At 40.5% G+C, this 26,924-nt stretch overlaps 1 protein-coding gene across 11 annotated transcripts in view; it reads left to right on the plus strand.

The window, feature by feature from the left end:
* LDB2 (LIM domain binding 2) overlaps positions 1 to 8,438 on the plus strand; it is a 213,153-nt gene extending 204,715 nt beyond the window's left edge. For 5 of the 11 annotated variants that reach the window (XM_042053220.1, XM_042053219.1, XM_042053217.1 and 2 more), the window contains exon 8: positions 7,141 to 8,438. In XM_042053220.1, coding sequence (XP_041909154.1) covers positions 7,141 to 7,371 — 231 coding nt within the window. In that variant the 3' untranslated portion in view covers positions 7,372 to 8,438. Of the gene's footprint in view, positions 1 to 4,331; positions 4,475 to 7,105 lie in introns of those variants that run through there. The other 6 variants (XM_042053223.1, XM_042053225.1, XM_042053226.1 and 3 more) reach the window with 3 other exon arrangements.
* The last annotated feature ends 18,486 nt before the right edge of the window (positions 8,439 to 26,924 follow it).

The following is a 26,924-nucleotide window of genomic DNA, read 5'->3' on the forward strand; positions in this document are numbered from 1 at the left end:
TTCCCCACAGCAAAGATAGCAAACCAGATGGAATTGATGGTTTGGCCACTCTGTAGAGTAGACAGAACTCAAAATAATTTTAGCAGGAGGATATTTCGGTGTAAAACTATTCAACACTTTTCAGTTTAATAAAGAGATGTTACCCCACGCTTCTTCAAAATTATGCATTCTTTGAAGTCGACCTTGTTGCCATTGCTTTCTGAAGATAGCTGCAGGTAGCAGTAACTTGCTTTCTGTTTCTTTCCCATAACTGTACCTTAAAGTGTATCATTTGGTAGTTAACGTTTGGTTTCCCTTACATGCAATAGAAGACAAGAGATCCTTGAACACAATTTGGCAGTTTTCAATTCACTAAAATATTCATTTGGCCATACAGCTTTCTGTGAATGGGACTTTTCTGCTCAGTAGAAAAAAAGCCCCACCCTACTGAAATCATTCCCTTTTAGTGTTAAAAGCATTTCCCCTCTCCTTATTAGAGAAGAGGAATGGAATCACTCATCTTCTATCCAGATGAGTCACATAACCAGAGCTAGTTTCAGTTCCATTTTTCTCATCCTCCTCTCTGGAGAGCCCCGCAAAATATCAAACCTGGATTACTATGAAGTCCTGTATTCCAACTTTCTCTTTTTCTCCAATGATTTCTTCCCTGCCAGCAAAGTCAGTCTCTCCACCATAATCACATCTAATTTCCTGTCTCTTTTAAGCTTCTGTGTTGTTTTAACTTTGATAGTAAATCAATCCTGGTTAAACAGTGTTTTCTTAGCCTCTGTTCTATGTGATGTTTCTTGGTTTAAGACATAGTAATTATTCTGTTTTGCCCATATATTAATGCTGCATACACTCTGGCAAATATGTGAACTTACCATACACCTCATCCACACTTCTCACTCATACTCATACCATTAACTTCTGTTTCTATAATGAGGTCTTCATGCCTGGAGAGGCAAATGTCCCATGTTCAGATTAGTGTCCAGAAAACAGCTGAAATACCATCAGCTATGGCAAAGCTTGAATCTTCACAGTGTTGTCATGTTCCCCACAGCTCCTTCCAGCTCTTCACATAAATACACTGGGCTGAGGAAACCTTGATTAATGAGGGAATGGTACTGGTCACATAGACGTTCTTCTAGTAGTAGGAGGAGAAGGTTGTGCCATTTCCTCTACCTGCATTATTTTCTGATCAGTTCTCCAGGCAGGGACAGTGCAGACAATACAGAGCCAAGCCCAGAAAGTGAAATGACATGATTATGTTTCCATGCATGGCTCAGGTTGGCACTGAGCCCTGAAGCTCAGCTGGTGAAGCCTAAACAATCAGTATCATTTGTGCTCCTTGTGTTGCCTTACATTTATTAGCACTTCCACAGTGCTAGCACATTCTGATACATCTCTAATGACAATCCATAAAAGCATCTGAAGGGTCTCTGTTACTGGGTGGGTAGCTTCCCTCTCATCAGTAGTTTGAAAAGGTTCGCTTTCAGTCCGTCCTCTAAACTATTGTTTATACTTTCTCAACTGTGGTAAATAAAATACAAAGCTTTGTCCTTTTGACAGTCTCTTGCACTCTATTGCCCCCATTTTCTCTTACAGTGGTAGGATAAACAGTGGTTTCTGGGATTCTGTTAGTTCTCAAATTGCAGACCTTCAGTATCTCTTGTCAGCATCACTCTTCTGGCCCAAGTCCCTTGTTTAATACCTGTTCTATGTATTACATATCTCCTACATTTTTCCCACATTCTTAACACAAGTGCAATTAGCCAAGACGCCCCATGATTGCACCACACAACTCGTGCTTAGGTTGGTCCATTGCTTGTCCAGTGATGCTTTTGACCCAAATCCTGTGGGTGCTGAGGCAACACACCGTAGTGTGCTGGCAGTAGAACTTAGTGCTGCTAAAGTCAGTCCAATAGCACAAATACAAAAACATTTTTCTCACCAGAAGTTTTCTTCTCTCAGGCTCTCATGGGTGCAGGCTCAGTACTGCCAGTGCTTCCCATAAATGCATTGACTGGCTTTAGTGCATAAAGAAAATGGACAGGACAGGGACCCAGAAGCAGTAGTCCACTCAGCTGCCTTAGTCTCAGCAGATGCCAGTAATTTAAACTTGGATTTGTTCATGTTCTCAATCATATCTGATCTTCGAAAGGCCCACTGGGCAGAAACTGGAGTTACCAATTTCTACTTTCCTCTAGACGAAGAGGAAAGATGGGCGAGAGTCCTTCTGCAAGGTTCATAGAAAACCTGCTTTCTAATGTTAGCCTTCCTATGATTGTAAAGAAATCAGTTATCTAATTTGGGTGTGTAATTGTCTTGTCACTTACACAGTATTAATAATTTCCTCTAGTATTTGAATCCAGCTGCAATATTTTCCCAAGTCTTTTCTCAGTTTTCAAGCCTTCTTACTGGCTAAAATCATATTCCTTGGCATTTTTCATACTCCCTGTTTCAAATACAACTTCCTTGCAAGCCCAAACCCTTGTACTGTAGAGCAGTGATTTGTATACTGTGATCTGTGGATTACAGGAATAAGCATGGTCATCAGAAGGTGTCTGTACAGCTGTTTTCACTTAAATATCACTCTCTGTTAAGTTTAATAAAAAAAGGGCACATCGATCCTTTTTCATATATTTGAAACTTGGTAGCAATCCACAACTCTCACAAACTCCTAAGAACCATTGCTCTATGGTGCTCCCAGTCATTACCACAGAAATTAATAGGTGGATTTTGCTTTCATTTACTAATGAAGATCTCGTTGAGTGTATGCTGTAACCATGAACCCAGTGAAATATCATGTGTTGGAAAGAATAAAGCATCACTACATGCTCCTGAGTAAATCAAACATTCTTTGTTACATCCAGAGTCTTAAGTAGAACCTCCTTGCACTCTTTAAGCAAGTTGCATACCTCGGTAATCTCTCTTTCTCTTTGTAGTTCTCTGTAAGCTCCTCAGAAACTAAATGCATAAATAACCCTGTTAATGTGGAAAGGAGCAATACAATCTCTTACGTGTTTCAGAAACGGGGGAGGTTTAGGTGGTTTGTAATGGATGTTGTAGAACCAGAGCTACAGTTCCAGGGCCAGAGATTAGTGTCAGAAATTATCCCATGTCTCAGAACTGTGCAATTCAGAATCTGAGATTTAGTAGTAAGGAGATGAGAGAGAATAAATTTGTTTCCAGTTTTAGGAAACTTTAGGAAAAACATTCCAAACAAGGCCAGAATGTCAAGTTAACAGTGAGGATTATGATGAGATGTGAAAGATTTTTCTCTAGAAAGTGTTTACTCTGAAACCTAATTAAAATGTCAGTTCTGTTTCTAAAGATCATTTCAATTCCAACATCAGTCTGATGTTTTTCTCATGGAAGCAGTGACCATTATGGGTGTGGGCAGCAGTGGGGCTCTCAGTCATTAATAATTTTTGTGCCAAGGAGCTAAAAAGCCAAATATTAAAATAATTACCATTAACACAATTCTATAAGAAGGAGGAGGAGGAACCCTTCTTCTTTTGACTTAGCACTTAGAGATATGCTAGCTGCTAAAACCAGTGCAACTTTCAGTTCTTGGAGTATGAGATGTGCTTGAATGATACAGTTGAGAGTGCCGGGCATGCTTAATTATTTTAGGCTTGTGAAGAGCTGTTTGTCTACTTCTGGGGACTGTGACAGCAGAGCTACAAATCGATCACTGTAACACACTTACTGAGGCTACATATTAACAGTAGCAAAGATGGCAGGCTCAGGGATGGGGAATTTTACATGGCCCACAAGATATTTTTACCTCCAAACTTCACTAAGACATTGTTTAGATACAGAATGATCCCAAGTTAAAAAGTGTAGTTATTTGACTGGGCAGGGCAGAGCTAAATTTTGAGGCTTGGTATAAAAAAAAAGATGAAGCCTAGAAATGACCAGTCTGTTAAATAGAAGTGCTTGCATTTGAGTGTTGTGTGAAGTGATCTCTGTGTATAGTTTATATGTATCAATTTAAGTTTGGATGGCAACTAGGGTTATTACAGGATGAAAGGTATGATATACATGAAAGCTGCTTTTGTGGTTATATTATAAAATAATACATTTCTATCACATAATGTAAAACAACCACTGCTTTATTTACAGTGCTTCACTGCAACCATATTTTACTATCATGAGACATTCCTTGACCAAAAATGTTGTTTCTAATCACAGAGTAAATAATAAGATTGAGTGACTACAGTCTAAATCTTTTTTAAACTAATTTAGTCAAATATGTGCTACCATAACTAGGCCATAGCAGTGTGTGCTGCCATGCAAGAGACTAGGGTTTAATTCTTGGATTCTGCTTCTCACTCCATGAGCAGGAGCTAGGAGCACTCCAGAGCTGCAGCCTCAACCCTGGGAGGGATGGAGCCTTGTGTCATTCAACAGCAGTGACCCCCACTGGCCAATTTAAGGAGAAGCATTGAGGGGCTCTAAAAGGAGTCACTTCCAGTCCTCCTCAGAGGTTGGTGGTCATTGCACGGGATCTAGTGAGTGGAGGTTCAATGGGGTGCACTTGGTGGGGTCTTCAGCTTTCAGTCTGAGGAGCAGAATCCTCTGGGGAGGAAACAGCATGTGCGCTTCCTGAGACACTATTTTTGCCTGCTATAACTATAAGTGGCAAGATTGTCAAGAATTTTTTTTCAGATGTCCTGTAACTAATGCTGTGATATCTATCTTTTAAATAGAATGAGGGAAAACTCCACTAACCTCAATATAGTTGTAGTTCAATTCCCAGAAAGAGAGAGACTCAATAGCATGGAGGGAAATACAAACAGTTCAAACTGTTCTCTCAGTGGGAGTCATTATATGAAAGGAATAATATTTGAAATGAACCTGAGAAATTAGAGGTGGAAATACTTGCAAAATTATTGAACATCTTCCCACTGATGCACAAATGTTTCCTGCCACAGATCGAGATTTTTTCCCGGCCTAGTGTTAGGTGACCTGAGCAGCAAAACTAGCACTGTTCCAGTGGGGTCATTAATCCTCAGCCTGCCATTAGCAGGAACAGGAATATTGTCTTAGCAGTGGGGATTACATTTTTGTTTACTTAATGCCATCTTAGTACGCTATTACGTCTCCTCAGATTGGCCTAAAGTGATTGTCGTCCTTTCAGCACTTGCAGATGTTAAGCATATTTCCCCCTCCCAATCATTTGGTGGATGTAATACATATTTAATTCTTTCACGTGGCCTCCTGAGCCAGCTGTTGTAGCCCCATACTGATTTTTGATGCGCTTGTCTAAGTCTCATCTGAGTCGCTGACCTCTTGCTGGTATCGCAACAGAGAGAACTTGAGGCCTGTCCTCAAGAATGTTGAAGTAAAAGGAACTTTTACTGTGTTCCAGCCACTGTGGTCCTTTTTGCCTGCCATATAACACTGCACACTCACACCCAACTTGCTGTCCTCTGCCAGGTCTCTTTTGTCATTAATGCTCTTGCAACACAATGGGATCAGGTCTGGTTCAGCAGTGCGCACTATATACTGCCTGTTGTTCACAGGGACGGGGTAAATTAGAATAAACTTTTACTTATGAACACCTTTGTCTTTTGAACTTCTATGTCGCAAAGCTGTGTGAGAGTTTTATTTAACCAAATATTTTATGGATATATGGAGTAACAAGACAGGCAAAGTGAAGAAGAAATAATGTAACAATTTCCATATACTCACAGTTTTTTTACATAGCACAGGCTGAAAATGTGACACAAACATTCTTCTGTAGCATGCCAGCCTTTGCTGAGGGATATCAAGAAATGGTGTAAACACTTGCAGGCAATAATTTGTATTGTTTTGTGGTGAAGGAAGTAGATATCTGATTAAAAAGAAACCTTATTAAATGCAAATATTTGTCTTCTATTTTCCTTTTTACATTAACAAGGAGGAACAGATCCTTTAAAAAATGAATTTGTTGTTCACTAGGATTCTTGGAAGGGCTTGTTAAATCAGCAGGAACAAAGCTAGACATCTGGAATTACTGCACTTCTACCAAGTACTACCTGATACCCTGACACCTGAGCTGCATGAACAGATGCATCCCACATATTTCTTTAGCTGTTAGCACAGCAGCCTGATTCTCCCTTGAACAGAGAGAACAAGAGAGCTCTCTGGCTTTGCACCTTTGCTTTCCAATCTCAAGTTTGCACCTTTCTATCCCATGCTGCTTAGGTTTTTTGCAGCAAATCTGTGATGCACTGGAGTACAGTAGGCGGTTTACTTGTTTTCATGGAAGGACAATTTGTACTTAAAGCAGTGATTAGATGAATTCTTTCTTTCTTGCATGCTTTAGTTTCTGATGAGTACTAGCTTCATCAGTGTAATTATAATTAGCACTCTTCATCTTGCTTTTACGGTACCAGCTGGACAGATTGGTCCTCTTACTGCACAGATTGGCGGCAGGGTTGCCTACATGGAGTTAGGTGACAGGCACCATGAAATAACAGATGGTAAATTCAGGGCTTGTTGGCAATCAGCAGGTTTTTGCTAATGACTTAATTAGCTATGCAAATTGTCAAATCAGTGTGAACATTGTTTTTATCGAAAACTTTACCTAAATTAATTACCATAATTAAGTAGCAGAATGTCAAGTATATTGGATGCGTAAAAGGGCTTGGCTGGCTATGGATAAGAGAGTTACCATCTTTGTTAGAGTGCTGTGCTCGACATTTGAGAAGTCTGAGGATAAGAAATGTGGTTTCTTTCAAACTACTTTTAAAATACGCATATCACCAAGTTCCAACTGAGATACACCCTGGTGCTTTTCCAAAGAAAATGGCTCAGGAAGGATTTACTGGATAAAGGCTAAATATTTCAAGGAGAAGTTTAAAGGCAGTTTCATAGCCTGTTTATTTGCTTAAAATCAGGCACATTTTTCAGCCTACCTGCTTTTCCATTCTGGGGTTTCTGAGATCCAGAGCCATGAGCATGCATCTATAGAGATGTGTTGAAGTTTTTAAATTAAATTAGAAATAAAGTGTAAGCCTCTCTCCTTGTTCCTACTATGTGGGAACTTTTAACTCTGTTGTTCAAATGTCACAAAGTTAAGAGATGCAAATTCTCTAACATAATATTTTAAGTTGATTTTTTCTCTCTCAAGGTTTCCATATAACAAATATTGGGTGCTGTTCACAGGATGTGATGGTGGTAGGAGAACCAACCCTGATGGGAGGCGAATTTGGGGATGAAGACGAAAGGCTTATCACTAGATTAGAGAATACACAGTATGATGCAGCAAATGGCATGGATGATGAAGAAGATTTCAACAATTCACCTGCACTGGGAAATAACAGCCCATGGAACAGCAAACCTCCTGCTAACCAGGAGACTAAATCTGAAAACCCCACACCACAAGCTTCCCAATAGGTTATTCTGGCAGCAATGCCCACTGCAATATACCTCAGTGGGTTATTAATTACTGTTTCACAGCATTCTTCAAAATAAAATTTAAAAGAAACACCTTTCAAATGATACAGTATCTATTTCTAAACTAAAGCTATCCAATTTTTTTTCGTTAGGGAAAACTCTTGTATAAGCTTCCATATACATTCCTTGGAAGTATTCTCATACAACTAGATACTGGCACTGACCTCAATTAAAATAAGTGAAAATTAAACAGCATCTCTTGGCAAATTTCTGACAGTGCATTTTATTGGAAGGGGTTGTTTTTTTCCTCATCAGACAATGGCCATATTTTAACAAGTCATCAGTGCTCAGGATCTCATTAACGTAACTATGTAAAACTTTTTACAATTGTAATATATTTTCTGCTTTTCAACTTGCACCTGAAATTTCTTGTTTCAGAAAAAGATCAGCTTTTAAGGAAAAGTAATTTAAAGTACTTTTGTTCGTTCTTTAACTTTTCTTTCATCAGTTAATCATTTAAAGGATCCAGCATTTTTAATTTACATTTAGCTGATGCCAGTAGATACTCTATCCATCATTTAACAAAAATACTGAAACAAGAAATGTCTTTTTTTCATCAAAGACATGAGAAATATTTTTATGTGGAAAAAGACACCCAGTCCTATGAGAGTTTATGCTTTGTAAAATTGCTGTCGATCCAGATATTTTAAAGCCATGTAATCCATTAACTTTGTGGGCAGCTTAATAAATCTAAAACTTTTGTGTTTTTATTATTGTATCTAAGTTGGCTTTGTTGTTATTTCTTTTCATAGTATATTTCTTGTATAATATTTTTGTAAAGCCCTCATTTTTTGTTTTACTTTTTTGTTTTGTTTTGTTTTGTTTTATATTCCGGTGTATTTATGTGAAACTTTATAAAAGAAACTAATTTTTTTCATTTACATATTAATATGTTCAACTCATCATGTAAAGACACAGTGAGTCAGTGTGTTATATAATACAACTGTATTTTATGTATGCTTTGCCAATAAGTGTGCCAATAAACTGTGTTAACAAATGTGCTCTTATACAGTGCATTTACAGTTCCTTGCATGCAAAACACATACACCCGTGTTCAGCATCATGCACCAGGGATTTCTGGAATTAGTGTTTCACTGAATTGCAGTCTTTTTCCAGCTAAAGGGAAGGTTTATGGTTAGGTGTGAATCACTTGCAGCTCAGTTTGGTTTGATGCTCTTTTTCTAACAATAACAATGTGCAGCACCACAGGTGAGTAACAGCAATGAGAGCCAAGTGTGAGGGAGTCCAGCCAGAGCACCTCCGTCCTGAACTTTGTATCCCTTGCTGTCCAGGGCCAGGGCTTATCAGAGCAGGCATTTCCACTCTGCCAAATTAAGTCTGATAGTTTTATGATGACTCCCTCAATTGAGGATGAGAGGATTTTAAAAATCCTCCTTCTTTCATTGCTCTGCTATCATACCAATTGTTCACAGGTGCCAGCGAAAGCCCTGGAGTGGTGCAGCCACTCTGAGCACATCCCAGCCTGCAAAGCCCCATGGCTGATCCAGAGGACAGAGGCACACTCCCACATCCCGAGGCACCTGGGAAGCCCTGCAAGGTGCACCCTGCGAGTGGCAAACACCGGAAGAACTGTTGGCAGAGAGATGCTGAATCTACACCATCCTGCCTTTTGTGCAGGGGAGTGATGTTTTGTTCTTCCCTGAAACTCGACTTTCAATACTGCTGACATGATAAGAGCAGTTAAAGAGCTCCTAGGTTTTTTCTGAGTGGCTGTATGTATACCCAGAAGCCAGCCTAAGGAAATGGGTCTCCTAAGCATATATACATACTTTTTTAATAATGCTTTTGCTGGATGTGATTCCACCAAACAGTTTTGAAACCACCATTGCAGAAGGAATACAAGGCAAAGCACCCTGTGTGGCCATTTGGTTCTTGGTGAGAGACAGCTCTCTCCCTTCCCCAGGAACCAGCCTTGGGCACATGGTCCTGAAAGCAAAGTCCTTGTTCAGTGAATTTTGGCACCTGTGGTACTCCTTGCCTAAAAGGAAGATAGCCCAAAAGACACTCCAAGCTCTAGAGCACAAAGGATATCCACTACAGAATTTTAAACTAGCTAAATAAAAAATGTGGATAGCCATGCTGCTCCTTTGTATGTAGGAAATTGTAGTTTTATCATTCAGTGACTATATCAGCCCTGATTTTTCCATGTAAATAATTAAATTCACAATGTATTCCATTAAGGGATCTCTGGCTTCTACATAACCACTATAACATTACAATTATACACTGTAATTCTAATGTTCAGAAACACTAATCATTCATATTACATCTCCACGAGCACACTCTAAAAGGTGTTCCTTAATCTTTCAAGACTGGCATTACTATTTCAAATTTTAAAAGATTTATGATGTCATATTACTCCTGTTGTTTCAGTAAATAAACACAGGAATGCTTGAAAAATGAGCAACAGGCTCCTTAGAGTGCTGTCCTTGAATTAATCTTGAAGGACACTTTTTCCATATCTCCTCAAAACCCTCATCTACAAGCTATCAATCCACCCTGTTGTGGTTAGGGTGAATAACAGACACAGCTAGCTGTTTTTATTTATTCACTTATTTATTAGTAAATGAAATGGCCAAAATGGGCCAGCTTGAGGAAGTGGTTGAGATGGACAGCAGCTGGACACGCAGTCTCCTCACTGCTGTGTCCTTCACCCCACATCCCGAGCTGCTGCGCGGGCTCTTCGTACCATGTTTGAAATGACATGGTGAGCTCATCAAGATGGAGCCTGTGATCCAATTTCTCTTCCCGAGTGCTCATGCCCTGTCCTCAGGAACTCTCCCCACAGGTTGAGGATTAAAGCACATCGATCACATGCACTAATGGATTTCATGGCTCTCAATTGGGGGTTGTCATTAACTGACACTGCAGCTTCCATGTGCTCCATGACTGCCTGGAACAGAGCAGTGGGAAAGGTGAATAAACACCACAGGTGAGTTCAAACAACAGGTTTGGAAGAGATAAGGTTGCAGCCTAAAGAATGAAAGCTTGAAACCAATAGTTAATTTTACTGTAATCTAATCTCACCACCTACCAGAACATTGTATCTCTCTTAGAATTTGGAAGGAAATAATGTTTTTGGCACTTCCCCCTGGGGAGCTCTGAAGCTATTAAAAGGAGGAAGGAAACTTATCTCATGATGTTGAAATACTTTCAAAAAGAAAGCTCTTGTTTGTTTTAGTTAAATGGAGGGAAATACTGGCCCTGAGAAGTGCCCTTGCAAATCAGAGGGAGGAAATTCCAGGACTTTACTTGGAAAAGCTGAATCATATAATTAGTAAAGTGACCAAATACGAACACTGAGAACCAAGCTGGTTGATGTTACAAAGAACTTAAACCATGCAAGAGTCATAAGCACTGGTGGGTTTTGATTGTTCTTTGAATTGTTTTGTTTGGGGATTATTATTTTTTTTTGTAATTGTTCAGCAAAGTCCATTTCTCAGTGAACTTTCAACCCCCGTGAATCACCAGCTGGTCTCACTGGCTGCGCCTTGTGAGAATATTTCAGTTCCTAGAGCTCCTTCTTTCTCTCTTTCTTTTCACGACAAGCAAAAAGAAGCAGTATTTACCACTTTGTAGTCTTTTCAGAAAGCAGGTTTTCTCAGGTTTCATCATCCTTGCATTGGGCATCCTTGTATGGGTGTGATAATGGTAGGATAATTAAATCTGGAAGAGACCTTGGGAGGTATAACTAGTATTTGCATTCTTTCAGCATCACAGACCTCTGTGAAAGTCGTGACTAATTTTTAACCTTGGTCCTGGAGAAGTTACTGCTCTCAAAGGTTTGGGAAGCGTAACTGGCTTGCGTCCTTGGGGAACAGAGCAAAAGCACCCCGTACCTGAGAGCTGGAGATGCCAAGGATGATCAGCCTTGAAGCGTGCAGGAAGACACAAGGATTAGAGGGGGAGGAAACCACCAAAGGGAAAGGGAAAATACTGAACACGACTGGGTGTTCTCCAACACCAGGGTGGAGAGAGGCTCCCTACCCAGCCATGGCTGCAAAACACCATTGAAGGAGTCTAAATGATAGAACAGACTAAATTTTGCAATTTCACAGCCTCCATGAAAATCCCATTTTAGCACAGACAGGATGAAAGAGAAAACATAAATGATTGATATTGAAGGAAACCCAGTTTGTGTCTAATATATCCTGGAGAAACTGCTAATGGAAATTGAATAGTCCTGAAAATATTTCCTGAGACTGCAACTCTGATCAAGTAGCCCTATGGTGATGTATTGCATGTCCAAATTAAAGCTGCCCTGGGGCACATGTAACCCCAGCAGCTGGTTTTACTGTGCAGGACTGGATGATTTGTATGTTTTTTCTAGCTTTTTGACAGCATATTTTTATACAAGGCTAAGGCCTGAATCTTCTACTATGTAAGAGGAGCTACTGAATATTTAACATCCCATAGAACTGATGTTACTCCAGCATGTCATTATGTTCTATTAGGAAGCCTGGTGTTACCCCAGCATTGCAGAATGGCAGATGGTACCTTTAGATAGAGAGTCGCTTGTGCAAGTCTCTAAATTTATGGACCATACTCATACATTTCTTGAGAAAATATGAATTTCCACTGAATGCTCACAGTATTAAAATCTAATTTACCACGTTATTTTGACAGCAACTAGTATCAGTTCTTTAAAGGGGAGAGGCTTTATTAGGAACAGTGATGGAGCAATCTAACTGTAAAAGCATTTCTTCTACGACCCTGTGAATCACTTCTGAAATAAAAGAACTTTATCCTTCACATCAAGAAATAATTTTTAATGGGTCTATGGGCAGTCTTAATTCATAAGCACATTTTAAAACACCATTATGCACTAAAGATGACATCAGGAAATAATTCACTTGTGCATACAGAGTCAAAAACTGTATAAAAAGCATCCACCTACAACAGAGCACAAGCACTCCAGCTCCCCAAGAAATTCCCAATTCTGTTTCCATCAATTTTACAGGGATCAGGATGAGAATGATTAGCTTTATTTTGAATAAGATACTGAATCCATCCCTGATAATTCAGGTTACAGGTTACTTCACATTAGCAAGGGAACGTGCTTCAGCTGAACCAGATAAATGCACACCCAGTGTGCCTCCATGCCTGTTAGACAACCAAATTCAGGATCCTTTAGGTCAGTGCTCATGCCTGGAGTCTGAATTTCTTCAGGTTCATTTTCTTTTTTTACTGTATGCAGTTGTGGGGATTTTATGAGGGTGAGGATTTTTAATTTGGGAATATTTGGGGTCTTCTTTCTTTTTTCTTCAATCTGTACAGTGCCCAGTAAGTACTTCTCAGATGTCCAAGATCATACCAGTTGGAAGGTGACGTGCAGAGCACTTGTTAGAGTGTGTGTAGCAGTATTTTATATTATGTTAAAAGAAGCTCCTCCTGATCTCTGGAGATCCTCAAGTTGTGTATCACCGCAGTTTAATTAATAGCTCTGTCTCAACAACTCTGAATTCATCTGAGATGCTATGTATAACTTTGTACTGAACAGCTATAATGTATAAGGTCAGCATCTCCTTTGTAATGCATTAGGAGACGTTTTAGCAAATGCTTGATATAAAGAAGGCATTTAACACTCCTTATCGCATTCAGCTGTGACTCTCATTTCATCACATGAAGTTTCATCCTCCCTGAGTAATCTCTGGGGGGGGGGGTCTGAGTATTGGAAAAGCTTTTAAGAGCTGGTGTTTGGTGCTTTCAGATGCTGGAGGTTTTCTTCCATTCTATTTTCTTCCATCTCTCTTTGATAGCTTATGAAAATTTATTTGTCATTTTGCACAAACTTTTTAACTTTCCATCTTCTTCTGGCCATGTGCAGAACAGAACACAGGGCTCGCATGTGCTCCACGCAGACAAACCCATCAAAACCAAGGTGGGTTGCTCCCGGCTTGCCAAGAGAGATCAAATTCAGCAGACAGAAGGTGTGAAATTTAGGAACTGTGATCAATACCGGGGCTTGTGTCTGTCTTTGACTGCAAACTCCATTCAGAAAGGGAATTTTCAGCTGTCTTCTTTGAAATCTCCCCTCCAGGTTAAACTCGTGTTCCAAAGGATGATAACAAAGGGTGAACTACTGAGACAGCTATCGTTCCGTTTGAGTTTTTCAGCAGCTCTGTGTCTGTGTCTGTGCTTAGACCACCAGCTCCTCCAATGTGAATCAGGTGGGAAGTGCTGCAGGAGCTGGGCTTATTGCTAAGGTGTCCCTGGACAGCAATCAAGAACCTTTATTGTGGTTCCTGAGCTCTGCAGCAGTAATGCAATTTCATTTTTGCATATTGCAGCTATCTTCTCTGCTGATCTTTGTGTCAACAGAGAGGGGAGCTTCAGGTTGGCTTTGTTTGTTTTGCTGCTATTTCAGCCTAAAAGCAAAAAAAAATATAACCTGTATCAGCCTTCTTTCTTTCAGAAAGTATTATTTTTAAATATACCCTTTTTTTATAGAAGCCAGGGCTTCCCTGTGAAGGGTCTAACTCAAATTTCACGCAGCAGGATTTCGCTTTACTGTAGATGCCGGTTGCATTCCTGAGAGGGAGGAAAGAAATACTAATGGCCAGGTTATAATGAGAGGCTGAACAGTGGCACTCCCCAGGGAGGCAACATTTTTGAGCTCAAGACCATGTAATAGTGGGATATGGGCTTTTAAAATGGAAAGGGAGTTGTCGAGTCCTATGATTTTTCTGTGAGACCCACAGCATGGCCAGTTCTCAAGTAGGGAGGGGAACTGCTGGGGAAGGAAGGAGTGGTCTGTATAATAATTGCCTTCAAACAGTCTGAGGCTTCTGAAAGTGGCAATCTACAAGACAGCAGTTTCCAAGAAAAGCCCATATACAGGGGAAGAAAACTGCAATCAGTAATGAAGGAAACCTAGCAATGGGCCTCATGCAGGCACTTCCATGTACCAGGATGGGCACATAGCTGCAAGGTCAAGACTCAAAGGGGAAAATGGAAAATTGATCTTATTTAATATGTTTTTAATTTTATTCATTTGTTTTATTTTTTAATCATCTGTGACCATGCAGTTCAGTGCCAAAAACTTCTGATTTCTTAACTGCAACAACCTCCTTCAGCTGATTAACAGGTGGATTAATTTGAAATAACCTTTGAGGTAGAAGAAAAACACAGGGACAGCCCTACCTTAAAACCAGCAGAGTCATTCTGTCACACTAAAAGCCTGGCTGCAGCCATCTACCTGCACCTCACCCTCCATCTGAGTATCCTACAGTCTCCTCCAGACCAGCGCCTTCCTTAGGGAAAGGTTTCTAGCAATTTGTCACTGCAAAATGTCTGCCTGCATGACTGCAGGCTGTTGTGAAATATTCAGAGTAGATGTACAGAAATAATGATTTCTCAAAATCATGATTCTTTAATTTTTTTTTGTTGTTCAACCAAAACCTTTTTGTTTGGTTAGAATGCATTTTTTTCTTTTGGTTCCTTCTAGGCATTGAAATTTTAAGTTGTACTTCGATAATTTTCTTTCCAAATGTGATATTCATGAAACTACAAGCACCACAAATGTTTTCAGTTTAAAACAGACAGTTAAAATTTTTTTGAGCTGGAAGTAAAATATCAAATACAAGCACCTCTGAACTTGCCAGGGGTGGGCTGATGAGGTTCCTTTCTCAAGGCTCCTGACTAAGCCACAACGCTTAAGAATGAATTACACAGATTGCATCCTGCCCAGCTCTCTACAGAAATATGCTTGTAAACGTTGCAGAGAGGTAGTTTGAAGGACATTTGAATGATATAGAACGATATAGATCACCCAAAGCATCAGTTATTCCATCTTTCTCCTCTCCTTCCTTCCTTCCTCAATCCTCTTCAATATTTGAAAATAGACTAATCCAGGAGAGTTGCAATAAAAAAACCTAAAAAAAAAAAAAGAAAATTTTTTAAAAAAGGGGGTAAAGGCTTTTCAGCTCTGGCTTTCCAGTTACAGGGCTCATCTCAGGATACTGTTATGGCAGCTGGTTCTTTAAATGTGACCAGAACTGGATAACCCTGACTGGACTGTGGCCACTGCGTGCACGTGTGGCTCTACGGCACTTTCTGTGTATACAGCGCAGCAAGAAGCTCCTAAAAACCACAGTTTCCTGTAATTCCCACAAAAGGACTGTGTTGAGGACCTCACTTTCTGTACAAAAAAAAAAGGCTTCAGGGCTCACCTGGCTTTGTGGCACATCCATGGTCCCTGGTGGGAAGCCAGCAGTGCCCTGATGAGGAGTACAGTGCACTCTGCTGCCTGGCTCATCCACGACCCCATCCCACCCTTCAGCAGCGGGCACAGCCCCTCTTCCTGAGCATCCACAGTCCTGCACTGAGGCCACGCAGCCTTTTACACAACCCAAGACACTTGTCTGTCTTAACATTCGTGAGTCTTGAGTGGAGCTGGGCCAATTTGGATCCCTTTATTAGCAGTATTAAATTCCATTGTGCAGGTATTTCCACAGCTGTGAGTTATTCAACATAAACTCCTACTGAAGTAGAGAATAGGCTGCAAATAACCCACCAGGGAACAATTTCTTAAGTGCTAGTCATCCAGCAAATTCCTTTATTCTCAGTTTTTATAGCAGGATTATTTGATGTAGAGGATATGTCCAGGTTATAATGTATTTGATTATTTATAGCAGCTATCTTGTGTCATGAGCTCCATTTTAAAATGGACAAGGATTATTGGAACTAGACAGATGTGATGTTAATTTCCAAAACTAACCTCATTTTCAGTGGAGCCTGTGCTATTGCTTGTACTTTTGAGAATATCAATTTTCTGGTAATTTTTCAACCCCCCAGTTGTTTTGCTACTAAGCCTACCTCATCCTGTGATTTTTCTGTTTCCTATATCTTTCCTTCATGACTATTCCTATTTCCTAGTGAAATATTTCCCTCTCAATACCACCAAATGGTTCCCCTGTATGGAAATAAAAGCTCTTTTTCTGTTCCACACTTCATCAACACTCGAGATATGTTTTCAGTTCTGTGAAGGCCCCAAGAGCAGGTGTCACCTGCTTTAAACCCTGATTAAAACCATCGTACCCCCCCCGAATGGAAACTCCCCCTTCTGTGTCACCTGCCTGAGCCACCAGCATGGTCTCTCTCCTGGGAAATGTCTTTAGAGGATATACACCTTTTTTGTAATGCTACTCCATTAGCCTAAAGACAAGGAGACCTTTACACAATTCTTGCTGGTGTCTCCAAATCAAGCTATTGGCACAGCACAGTTGTCGTGGTGTAACCCCAGCTGGCAACTGAGTACCAGAAATCTCCTTGCTCACACCCTACCCACCCTTCCACACACACATCCTCTCTGGTGAGATGGGGAGGGGAATCAAGGAAAAAAAATATAAAAGTCCTGGGTTGAGATAAGAATAGTTTAATAATTAAAGGTAAAATATAATCATACTAATGATAATAATAGCAATAATAACAATTGTAATGAAAATGAGAGAAGGAGAGGAATAAAATGCAAGAGAAACGAGTGATGCACCCTACAATTGCTCACCACTCACTGATCCATACCCAGTCCATCCCTGAGCAGCAATTGGTGCCTCCCAGCTAGTTCCCCCCCAGTTTATAAAATCAACATATCCTGGGGCATGGAACAGCCCTTTGGTCAGTTGGGGTCAGCTCTCCTGGCCATGCTCCCTCCTGGATTCTTGTGCATCTGGTCAGTGGCAAAGCACAGGACACTGAGAAGTCCTTGATTTAAAGCACCACTGAGCAACAGCCAGAACATCAGTGTGTTATCAACATGATTCTCACACTGAATCCAAACCACAGCACCGTACCATATGAAGAAAATTACTTTATCCCAGCTAAACCCAGGACAATGGTTCAGTTCCTTTTGGAGGCTGTTGCTGCTCTCTGCCTCTTCACCCCTTGTTTACTATTGAATATATTTTGACTGATACAGTAACTTCCTTGAGGGCCCCTACATATTGTAACAACAGGGTTGCTGAACACCAGTTCCACATTCAGCTTCTCGGCCAACCCCCACTTTCATAAAGGTGATCCCATCGCACCTTCTCTGCCTGCAGCTTCCAGATCAACCCATCAGCCCAAGGCCAGATTCTGCCCCACCACGAAATGTGTTCAGCTGTGCTAGAGCAGTGGCCAGGCAGTGAAGTCCTAGCAGACACTGTGCCTCCGTATTTGCAGTTCTATTTGCCCCTTTCCTCCATGTGATGAAGAAACCAATTCTGGAATGTATTTTTGAGGTTATTCCATACTGAGCTGAGCCATTAAAGTGAATTGCCTACAACTAAGGTCCTTTTTTTTTTTTTTTAATTCCCACATATTTATGGTGTCACACTGGTGTGGTTTCAAAGTGCTGTGCATGGTTTTTATTTGTGTAATTTCCACTGAATTTTTAACTTTTTTTTAATAGAAACTGTAGCAAAATCTTCCAAGTGCCTCTTAACAGTGCTAGGATTTCATTCCTGTCATCCTTATCCTTTTTTGCAGACTATTCAGCCAGCAATATTCAGGGCTTTTCATAATGCCTTCCATCTCCTCTGTGCTGCTGGGAGCGGGCCAGCTATCAGCCAAACAGCAAGTAAATAGACTGCCTGCATTTAGTGTAGTGATGGGCACATATGTTTTTAGTGAAGAGTTTATTTGCCAGAAGAAAACTAGTTTGAGAATTCAGGTCAACTTTTGGTGAATAACTTTGAACTAATAAATGTAAGACGTGAGGACAGAAAGATTTCAGAAGTGCAGAAGAAGTTCATATCAATTTTTCTGGAACCAATCACCTCTGTTTAGTTGGGCTAGGCTACTCCTGTTGCCAGCAAGAAAAAACAAACAAACAAACAAACAAATGAACAAACAAAAAAAACCCGAAACAAAAACAAAAAAAAAAATCCAGGGAGGAAGGAGAAGTAAAACAGGACAGGAGATTGCCCCAAACACAACATCTAAGTCAGAGGTGTTTAATAAATCCATTTCCTTTGGTGCCCATCACCCTCCTGCCCCAGCCCTTGCCCCAGCTCTCCCCACCTCCTGAGACAAAGCTCCTATTTCTGAACCCATCCATTTCAACCTTCTCCATACCTTGGTCCTTTACATGAACATGCCCAGGTCCAGCTGGACAGCCTGCAGCCTCTACCATCCCCATACCTTCTAAAGCTCAGCATTAAACTCCTCTTGTCCAAACCCACCAAGAGCTCCCCATATTCAAGCACCTCCAAAAATCCTCCCCAAAGCCCCTTCTTGGTTCACTCATCTATGTCAGAGCAGGTACTTGGCTCTTCCCAGCATCATTGGCTGCTGCAGCTAGCCCATTATGCCCATCTTTACTTCTTGAAAAAGCCTCAGGTGGCGCTTCAGCAGCAAGCCAAAGGTTCCAGAGGGTTGCTGTGCTCACTAGCAGTACCAAGTCCTGTCCTAACAGGTCTCCAAGGGCAGGAAAGGAGTACTATAAGGAGGGAATATCTGATGTACAGAAACTCTTTTTTCAGCATATATTCAGAAGAGACTGAAACATTATTTATATGCTAAAAAAATATTGCCCTTAACACTCACTTAAGATGTTGAAGAGCTGGATTCAGCCTTCAACCTCCCATGTTACAGGAGGGTTACAATGAAGAGGGGCCAATTTCATGTCCTGTGGAAGGGTAAAGGTGATCTCAGTAGTTTCTGGGCCAAAGGATACTGAGTGGCTCCAGAATATGCTGATGTTTTCTGCAAAAACTTAGTCTATATCTATTCTCAAAGCAAGTCATGGGGAATTTGAGCTTGGTTTTTTGTACCACACAGAACACACTGTCCTGTTTGCTATTCAGGTGCTACTGGGATCATGGTCCCATCCATGTACTGTCCTCTATAAATCTCAAGTTTGATTTTTGTTAAATTGCATGAAGGAGCAAGTGAACTGAGCATGATTCTTTCAAGCACACTGAGAAATTTTTGTTGAAAGCTGACTCAAAACATCTGTACTTAATTTAACTTCCTTTTAATTTACTACATTAGGAAGCACTGCTACTGAGAGGGCTCCAGCCATGTGTCCCTGCCATGGAAGGACAAGGGTGTTTTGGTCCCAGGGAGCTGCCCTGGCCATGCAGAGGGGAGAGAGTCCAAGGTACCATGTAACAAGGTGGCAGTTTCCCACTGGGGCAGGCAATTCCACTGATTTTGGTGAAGTAAAAAGCTCTGAAGCTCAAAATTCTAATGTTAACCTTTTACCACCACACTAAATCCTTGTTCTTGCTTTTTGAGTTCAGTGAATTCATCTCATGCAGCTCCTGCCAGCAGCCACTGGTGCAGATATTTCAGCATAATGGTCCTTCTTCATAGGCACAGCAAAGGGAGCTCTGAGGAGCTTTATCGATGATCATATTGCAGAGCACTGCACAGTTGAAGATGACAGAGGCGAATGTTGGTGTGATGGACCACAGCCTGACTCCACAGCACTGATTAGAATGCCTCTTCCTGCAGAGGCAGGGTCTATCTCTGCCCTGCCTCCCACCTAACTTGGCACTTTCCAGCCCAGTTACAAAGCTCCAGTCCTCTCCCACGCCAGCCATGGTCCCCAACCTGAGCAAACCTATTATTCAGTTCTCATCCTCGACTCACAAAATGAACACACCTGTAGTCTAACTGCCGGTTATTCAGCAAACGACCTCATTTAGAAACTAGCCCCCTCAGTCCAATTATCCCTCTTCTTCAGCCACATGTCCTTATGTAGCAGCATTGCTCATTTATATGCTAATTTTACTAAGTCTACTTCAAAGGGGAGAATTGTTTGTTAAAAATCTTACACTCCAGCCTGAGTTCAGACCATCTCATTATTTACCTGCAAATTTAGGGAGATATGGGTAAAAGCTCTGTTCTTTTATGATCTATTGTCTAGGTGATCAAAGGAAACCATTCAATATGAAGATCAAAAAGAGTCTGGCTCCCAGCAGCCCAGCAGCTGGCTCTGCCAACTCCCAAAGTCCACAACCTCAGTTATAAGTAAAGACTGATTCTACCATTAAATAACTTTTGATTACAAGTTGGAGGGAATAAAAAAAAAAAACCCTCACATCACAGTCTCTTTACTAAGGTGTTAATGAAACTAGGCTTTATATTGATATTATCTCAATTATTAGTCAAGGAATAATCACTATGTATATAGTGTCTCTATTAATAATCCTCAGATAATGAAAAATATCCCACAGACATAACTAATACTGCTTGATAAATTGCTGGTGGACCACAGCTAACCAAGATTTTCTTTTTTATATAGATATACTGCTCAAAGGATTTTTTAAAACAGAAACTCAGAGACAGAAGTGTTTACTATTTAGAGAAAGCAAAAGCAGTGACTGTAGGTTGAAGTATCAAAATGGGACACCTCATGTCCCAGTCTGTTAGGGAATTATGTCAACAGAGTAACACGATGTGAATAATGAACCCATGCTTTTCAGGGCTGACATAATTCCTCAGCCTAAGGAATTTCAAGAACTGTGATTTGTAGAAATCCTACTCTTCTTGAAGAACCCACAGAAAGAATTTTTCATCTTCACCACAAATAAACATTAAATAGTATACAGCTTGCTTTAGAAAAATAATGGGAGAAGTGAAAATGTATAGACTTTCAGGCGTTAATCTTCCCTTTAAAGTCAACACACTGTTATTCACTATAGTGTGTCCCTTTTCCATGCTACAAATGGCAACAAACAAGAGGCTGAGCAATGAAGTTTATATGGGGGCTCTGCAAGGGGGACACAAAGATGTTTTGACTGCTGAGATAGTAAAATAAATAATTTTTTTACTTGATACATTTCTGAAAATACACTGAATTCTCCTAAAAACATTAAGCCTCCAGTGCTGCTAGGAGAGAGGTATTTTGCTTGCTGTGCTTTACTTTAGCTTGTTTGTGTGAATCAATATGTTGTACCCTTCCTGTCAGTCAGTAGTAAATGAATACCTTAACAGGTCTTGGATGACTTCTAGTGCTGTTCTCATTTGGAGCAGATCTAAAGCTGATGTTTTGAACAGTTGTTAGTATTAAAGATCCGATGGCACTTTACAGGAAGGTTGGAGTGTAAGTTTTGGTGACCTGGCCAAATTCCAAACTGGGTAATTAAATTCTGTCCATCTAAACTTCCCCCTGTGGCTTTAGTTGGCTCAGGTATTCTTAATTTCCTGTCTTAAAATGTTCCATAGTGTTGCAGCAGTGCTGTTAAGCAGTTGCCAACTTTCACCTCGGCAATGTGTGAGATGATTCATACCTTACAGATCTGCAGATAGCTGCATGTTCACTGCAGCCTATGGGAGCTGGAGGAAAGGCAGAATAGGAATGACAAGATGTCATAATGACTGTTCCTTTCATTCATTTTCTAATTTTGTGACACTTCAGAAAAATATAATAAAATCTCTCCAGTTTTTAATGAAATAAATTCCTCTCCCCCTCAACCCTTCTATTCCTTGCATCCCCAGGAGAGAAGAGAGAACCTGAAGAGACATGTATGGGGTTAAATGAAAACCCAGATCCCTGACTATCCCAGGATGTGAAGAGAACTGAGGTCTATATTTGACCTGCTCAGAAGAACTTGTTGCACCTCACATACTCTGAAGCTTTGAGAAATTTCAATTCCAAATCAAAGCTTTATGCCCTTTTGATAGTTTTTCTTCTTAAAATGTAGCAACACAGCACCAAAAGAGTGCTGAAGGTAAGATGAGCCCAAGTTAATGTGTATTTTAAGTTGCTCCCTGTTTTGTTCTTTCCCTGGCAATTTAAAAGCTAAACAAAATCTAAATTACACACACACACACCCATAAAAATAAAATACAGCCTCCAGAAAATCCTTGTTCAGAATGGTATATGCAAGCCTGTTATTTGCCACTCCTTCCTTGTTACCTGCCCTGTTTCTTCCCTTAGTTTTCTTCAGTCTTGCAAAACTTCTGAACCCAGCTGGAAATGAGGGAAGAGCTTTAAGTATTCAGTCTCTTGTCAAAAATAAACTATGAGGTGATAATGTCTTTGTTAGGGAAAGGAAGTTTTTCTATTAGCTGACTCATCCCACCCAAAAATCCAAGAAGTGCCCCAGAGATGTCTACCTGAACACATTGCTCAGGTAAGAAGTGAAAAATGAGGCTTTTAACTTCAGCACCTCAGTTTGTTGTCATTTGAACACAACATGCAATGTGTTTGTTTTGTGGTACAGCTCATGAATTTATCATGAGGTTACAAAACCAGAACAGTAATAAATTGGTGAGTGTAGGTTTCGGGCGGGTTCGGTCGGGACGGAGACGGAGAGATCTCTATAGGCAGGTCTTGGGACACAGTCGGTTTATTGTAAAGGCGTGGGTATTGGGGCACTGCTCAGAGCTGCCAGACTCAGCTCTGAGCAGGCCCAAGGGAGTAAGCAGGTGAGAGAGAGAGAGAGGGTGTAAGAGCAAGAGTGGAAGTAAGGAAGGAAAGGAATGAAGTGGAAGTGTCTGAAGTCCTGGTTACAATACAATAAATCATCTTCTGTACTGAATATTCTAATTGTCACTAACCAATCTAATACAAGATACAAATCCTATAGCATTTACATACAGCCTATAAGAGTTCTTATATTACCATAGAGTGTTACATCTTAACTTCTAAAAACTACTCTTTGGACCCCTTCTGCTGAGCTAGTAGGGTCTGCTCTGACCCTTGGACCCGCTTGCAAGCAGAGGGTATTGTTCCATCAAGAGGGGATTATCTTCAGTGGCCATACCATTGTTTTCTAGTTGTTCAGTAACTAAGACTTGGTATTTCAAAAGTGGCTTTCATTTCGATGTTGCCTGTAGTTTTCATATTCCCAAAATCTTTTGTCAGGCAATCATATTTACAAGGTTTTCCTGTTTCATCTTCCCCAACAGGTGAGATTTCATTTTCATACAAATTTCTGAAAACTCACAATAGCTATAAAAAACACTGGGAGCCCAGCAAACTACCACTACTGTCCTCTGCAGTGCCCAGTATAAGAACAACCCCTTTTGCAAGAGTAGGGAAAGCAGCTGAGATGTGTAACAGCTCAATACTCCTGGTTTTGTGGCTTGCTCCCACAAACCTTGCTTCAGGAACCATCACCAGTGCAGCTCACAGGGAGAGCTTTGTCTGACCTGTCTGCTGAGGAGCTTAGGGAGTTACTGGCTGGATTACAACTGTGTGGTTGCCTGGGCTGCAGCTCTGTGTGAGTGAGGGACAATGGACAGACTTTTAAACTTTTTTAAATAAGGAAAAAGCTCTTTCAGAAAGAAAAAGCAAATGTACGCCAGGTTTTTATAATGACAAAAACAGAGCAGTAAAAAAGGGGGGAAACATTAATGCTACTTTGAGATTAAAGTGTTTTGAAGAGGCACATCTTTAACTAATCAGAAAGCTCTGGAAAGTAGGCCTAATCTTTTTGGTCTAAGAAAAAAATCTATGCATATCATTTTTCTGGCAGAAAGCCAGTTTTTCTTATCTTGAGATTTCCTGAAATGGTATCAGTTGGGGCCTGATCCTGGAAACCTTGGGGGGGCTGAGTTCCCAGGAACTACTCTGTAGTAGACTGAAGAAAAAAAAAGTTTTTGTGACACCCAAATGAAAAAAAAAGTGGAGAATGAGCATAATCATTGCTACATAAAACCAAAGAGGGACAGAAAACATGGTGTAGGGAGTCCCAGTGATGCTGTTTGAAAGTCAAGAGTTTTCACTTTGTCCTTGTGAATGTAGGCAGGGATCATTTGCTGGAACTGCTCCAATCCTACTGCCCTTAAACATATAAAGCTCCCACTTCAGTCAGTGGGATTTGTGCACGCTGAAGAGCTACTGGGTCGAGCTTGTAAACGTCTGACACTGATTGTGCGACACATCGGCACTCTTATGGCTGATTAAAGGAACGACGTGTCAGCAGCAGATGAGACCTTTGCACAAATAGGATAACAACACCATGTCAATATTTTCCTAATGTGTGAATAAGTGCTGTGAGGGACAGGGCACACAATATTCCAGAAACTGAAGTGTGGGAGATGGCTGAGAAAGCTTGCTGAATTCTTATCTAAACACCAAAAAGCAATATTAAATATTAAATCAGATTATTAATATTAGAATATAATATGTTAGCATGACACTTTACCTTCTCTAAAGCAGCGTGTTGCCACTTGCCCTTGATGTATAATCAGGTGCTAAATGAGTGATTTTTTGTTACTGCTTTCTAGTATGAAATCAGTGGGGTGGAAAAGGTATCTTTTTGTCAGAGAGAAATTTCCAGGCAAGATTGCATGATGTGGTTACTGGAAGTGGTAGCAGTGGGATACATGCATACATGGCCTTTCTAGTGTGTGAGGACAGAGGTATGAAATGGTGTTAAGCCTCCAGCCCTTGGGCTCTCCAGCTCCAGGACAAGTCCTATGCAAGAAGCAAAGCAGTACTTTTTTTTCCTGCTTTACGCCTTGTTAAATTCAGCACAGAACAGCTAATTGAGAAAGCATAATTCCACGTTTTTGAGATCACAAACTGATCCAGGTCTAATTGATTTTTTATACATGTTTACTTACTTCAAGCTTAAACAGAAACCACCACCATGTAGGTGTATGAATGTGTTTGAAGAGGCTTGTCTGGTGTCTGGGACCACCTGGGGATCATACAAACGTTTTATCCTTGTTCTTCCAGTACCAATGTCAGTATTACAATTTATAGGAGCAATTCAGAAGAGACAGAAGAGGGGAAGTGGTGATCAGTGGTCAGCCATGTACACATACCAGGGCTTCCCTTCTCAGGAAAGCCTCTTCTTGCTACTTGGCTTGCAGCTGCTTTGTAGCACTTTACAGGGCAGGACATCTCGCCTGCTTTCTCACAAACTAAAAGGTTATGTGTCCATCAACTTTTTCTAGTATTGCCATTTTATTGAGGGGTAGGTTTTAATTTGTCTCAAGTCCAACACTGAGAGTAGCCCTTGCTTACCCCATTTTCCCCCTTTCCTTAAAAGGGATACATGATGTAGAAATATGAATTTATCATCAGCTCAGTGTTGTCCTTTGTCTTTCCTCCCTCCTAACCCTGAGCCCTCACAGTGACACCTCTTGTGTAACCAGTCTCAGGGTAGATAGGCTCTCTGACGACAAAAGTGGGTAGCAGTGCCAGTTACCTGAGTTACCTGCATGGTTATGACCATGGCAGACACAAGTCCATTTCTGTCCACAAGAATTCTTTCAGGAGTTTTATATAAGCAATGTATTGGCAACAAAAAAAATGGAAGTAGAAAAAAGGAACAAAGCTAGTATTTAAGACAGGCTCCCTGAAAAAACAGAACAAGAGTTATGGTTGGACCTACTCTGAGCAGGACCTGGACCAGAACACCTTCAAACCTGCTGGAGTCTGAGTGTGGACGGAGGGATGGAGTGGAAATGCATCAACATGTTTTTGCAATGGATGTGCCCAGATCAGATCTTGGACAGTCATAAGGAAAAGAAATCTGAGGCTTATGGTTCAGAAATGAATCCCAGACCTCCCAGAAAACTGTGTACTGCTTGGCAGGCTTGGATGAGCTGCATTCATTTCAGGACATAAGCATATAGGCTCAACCATTAAGAAAAACACAGGAGGTCTTCAAATTGCTTGAAGTGAGTACCTGATGTCTTAAACTCAGGGCAAAAAGCTCTGGGGAATTTGGAAGTCCTCAGCAATGATGCAGGAGGAGCTCAGTCATTTCAGTGCCAAATTAGTGGGGATTTCTGATGATATGTGGGTCTTACAAGAAAGCTGGTCACGTCAGCAGTGTCTGTAACAAAAGGACTTTCACATCTGTGTTTTTGCAGGAGAATTTTAATTCTATAAAGTACCTCAGTGCTTGTGAAGCCCATTGCATAAATTAATAAATAATAATATCTTGGAAACTGCAAGAAATTCTGCTTCAAATCTAAGAGGACTCTAATCCTTTCACGCTGGGATGACATCTTTTCTATATTCCCTTTCTTGGGATGTCAAAGATATATTTTTCCAAAACATTTGAACAACTTGACTGGGACCCAAGCGGAAATTCTGGATGCATTGTGGTGGAGTAATGAGTCAGAAAGTTTTCTTGCCAGGGATTGAGAAATGCCTGACCTCATTTCTGAGAACACTGCATGAGAGGGAGAGATTTTGCCCTTAGTGGAATTCTAAATATTTAGTGTAGACCTCTGAGCCTAAAGCAACTGCATCCCTGTTCCAAAAAAAAAAAAAAAAAAAAAAAAAAAAAAAAAAAAAATCTCTGATTATTCTTGTATTTACCTCTAGAGAAATAAATTTTAAATTTTTCGGTCAAATTTAAAACTAATTTTAGGTGCCAAAAGAATATAATAGTTAGTATATTCTAATTATTTTTTACTAAACATATAGGTTTCACCTAAGCTGTAACTTTATATACATAGCTTTATCTTTTAAATCATAAGTCTGGGAAGCCAATGGGGGGCCAGCCCCTTGCACCAAGGCAGGATTACCCATATCTGTTGCCTTTCTGACAAATATTTATCTAATTTCTTCT

The sequence above is a fragment of the Corvus kubaryi genome, unplaced genomic scaffold, assembly GCF_017639235.1.
Source record: "Corvus kubaryi isolate FWS band 111438036 unplaced genomic scaffold, C.kubaryi_AGA036_p1.0 split1-131, whole genome shotgun sequence".
Lineage (NCBI taxonomy): Eukaryota > Metazoa > Chordata > Aves > Passeriformes > Corvidae > Corvus > Corvus kubaryi.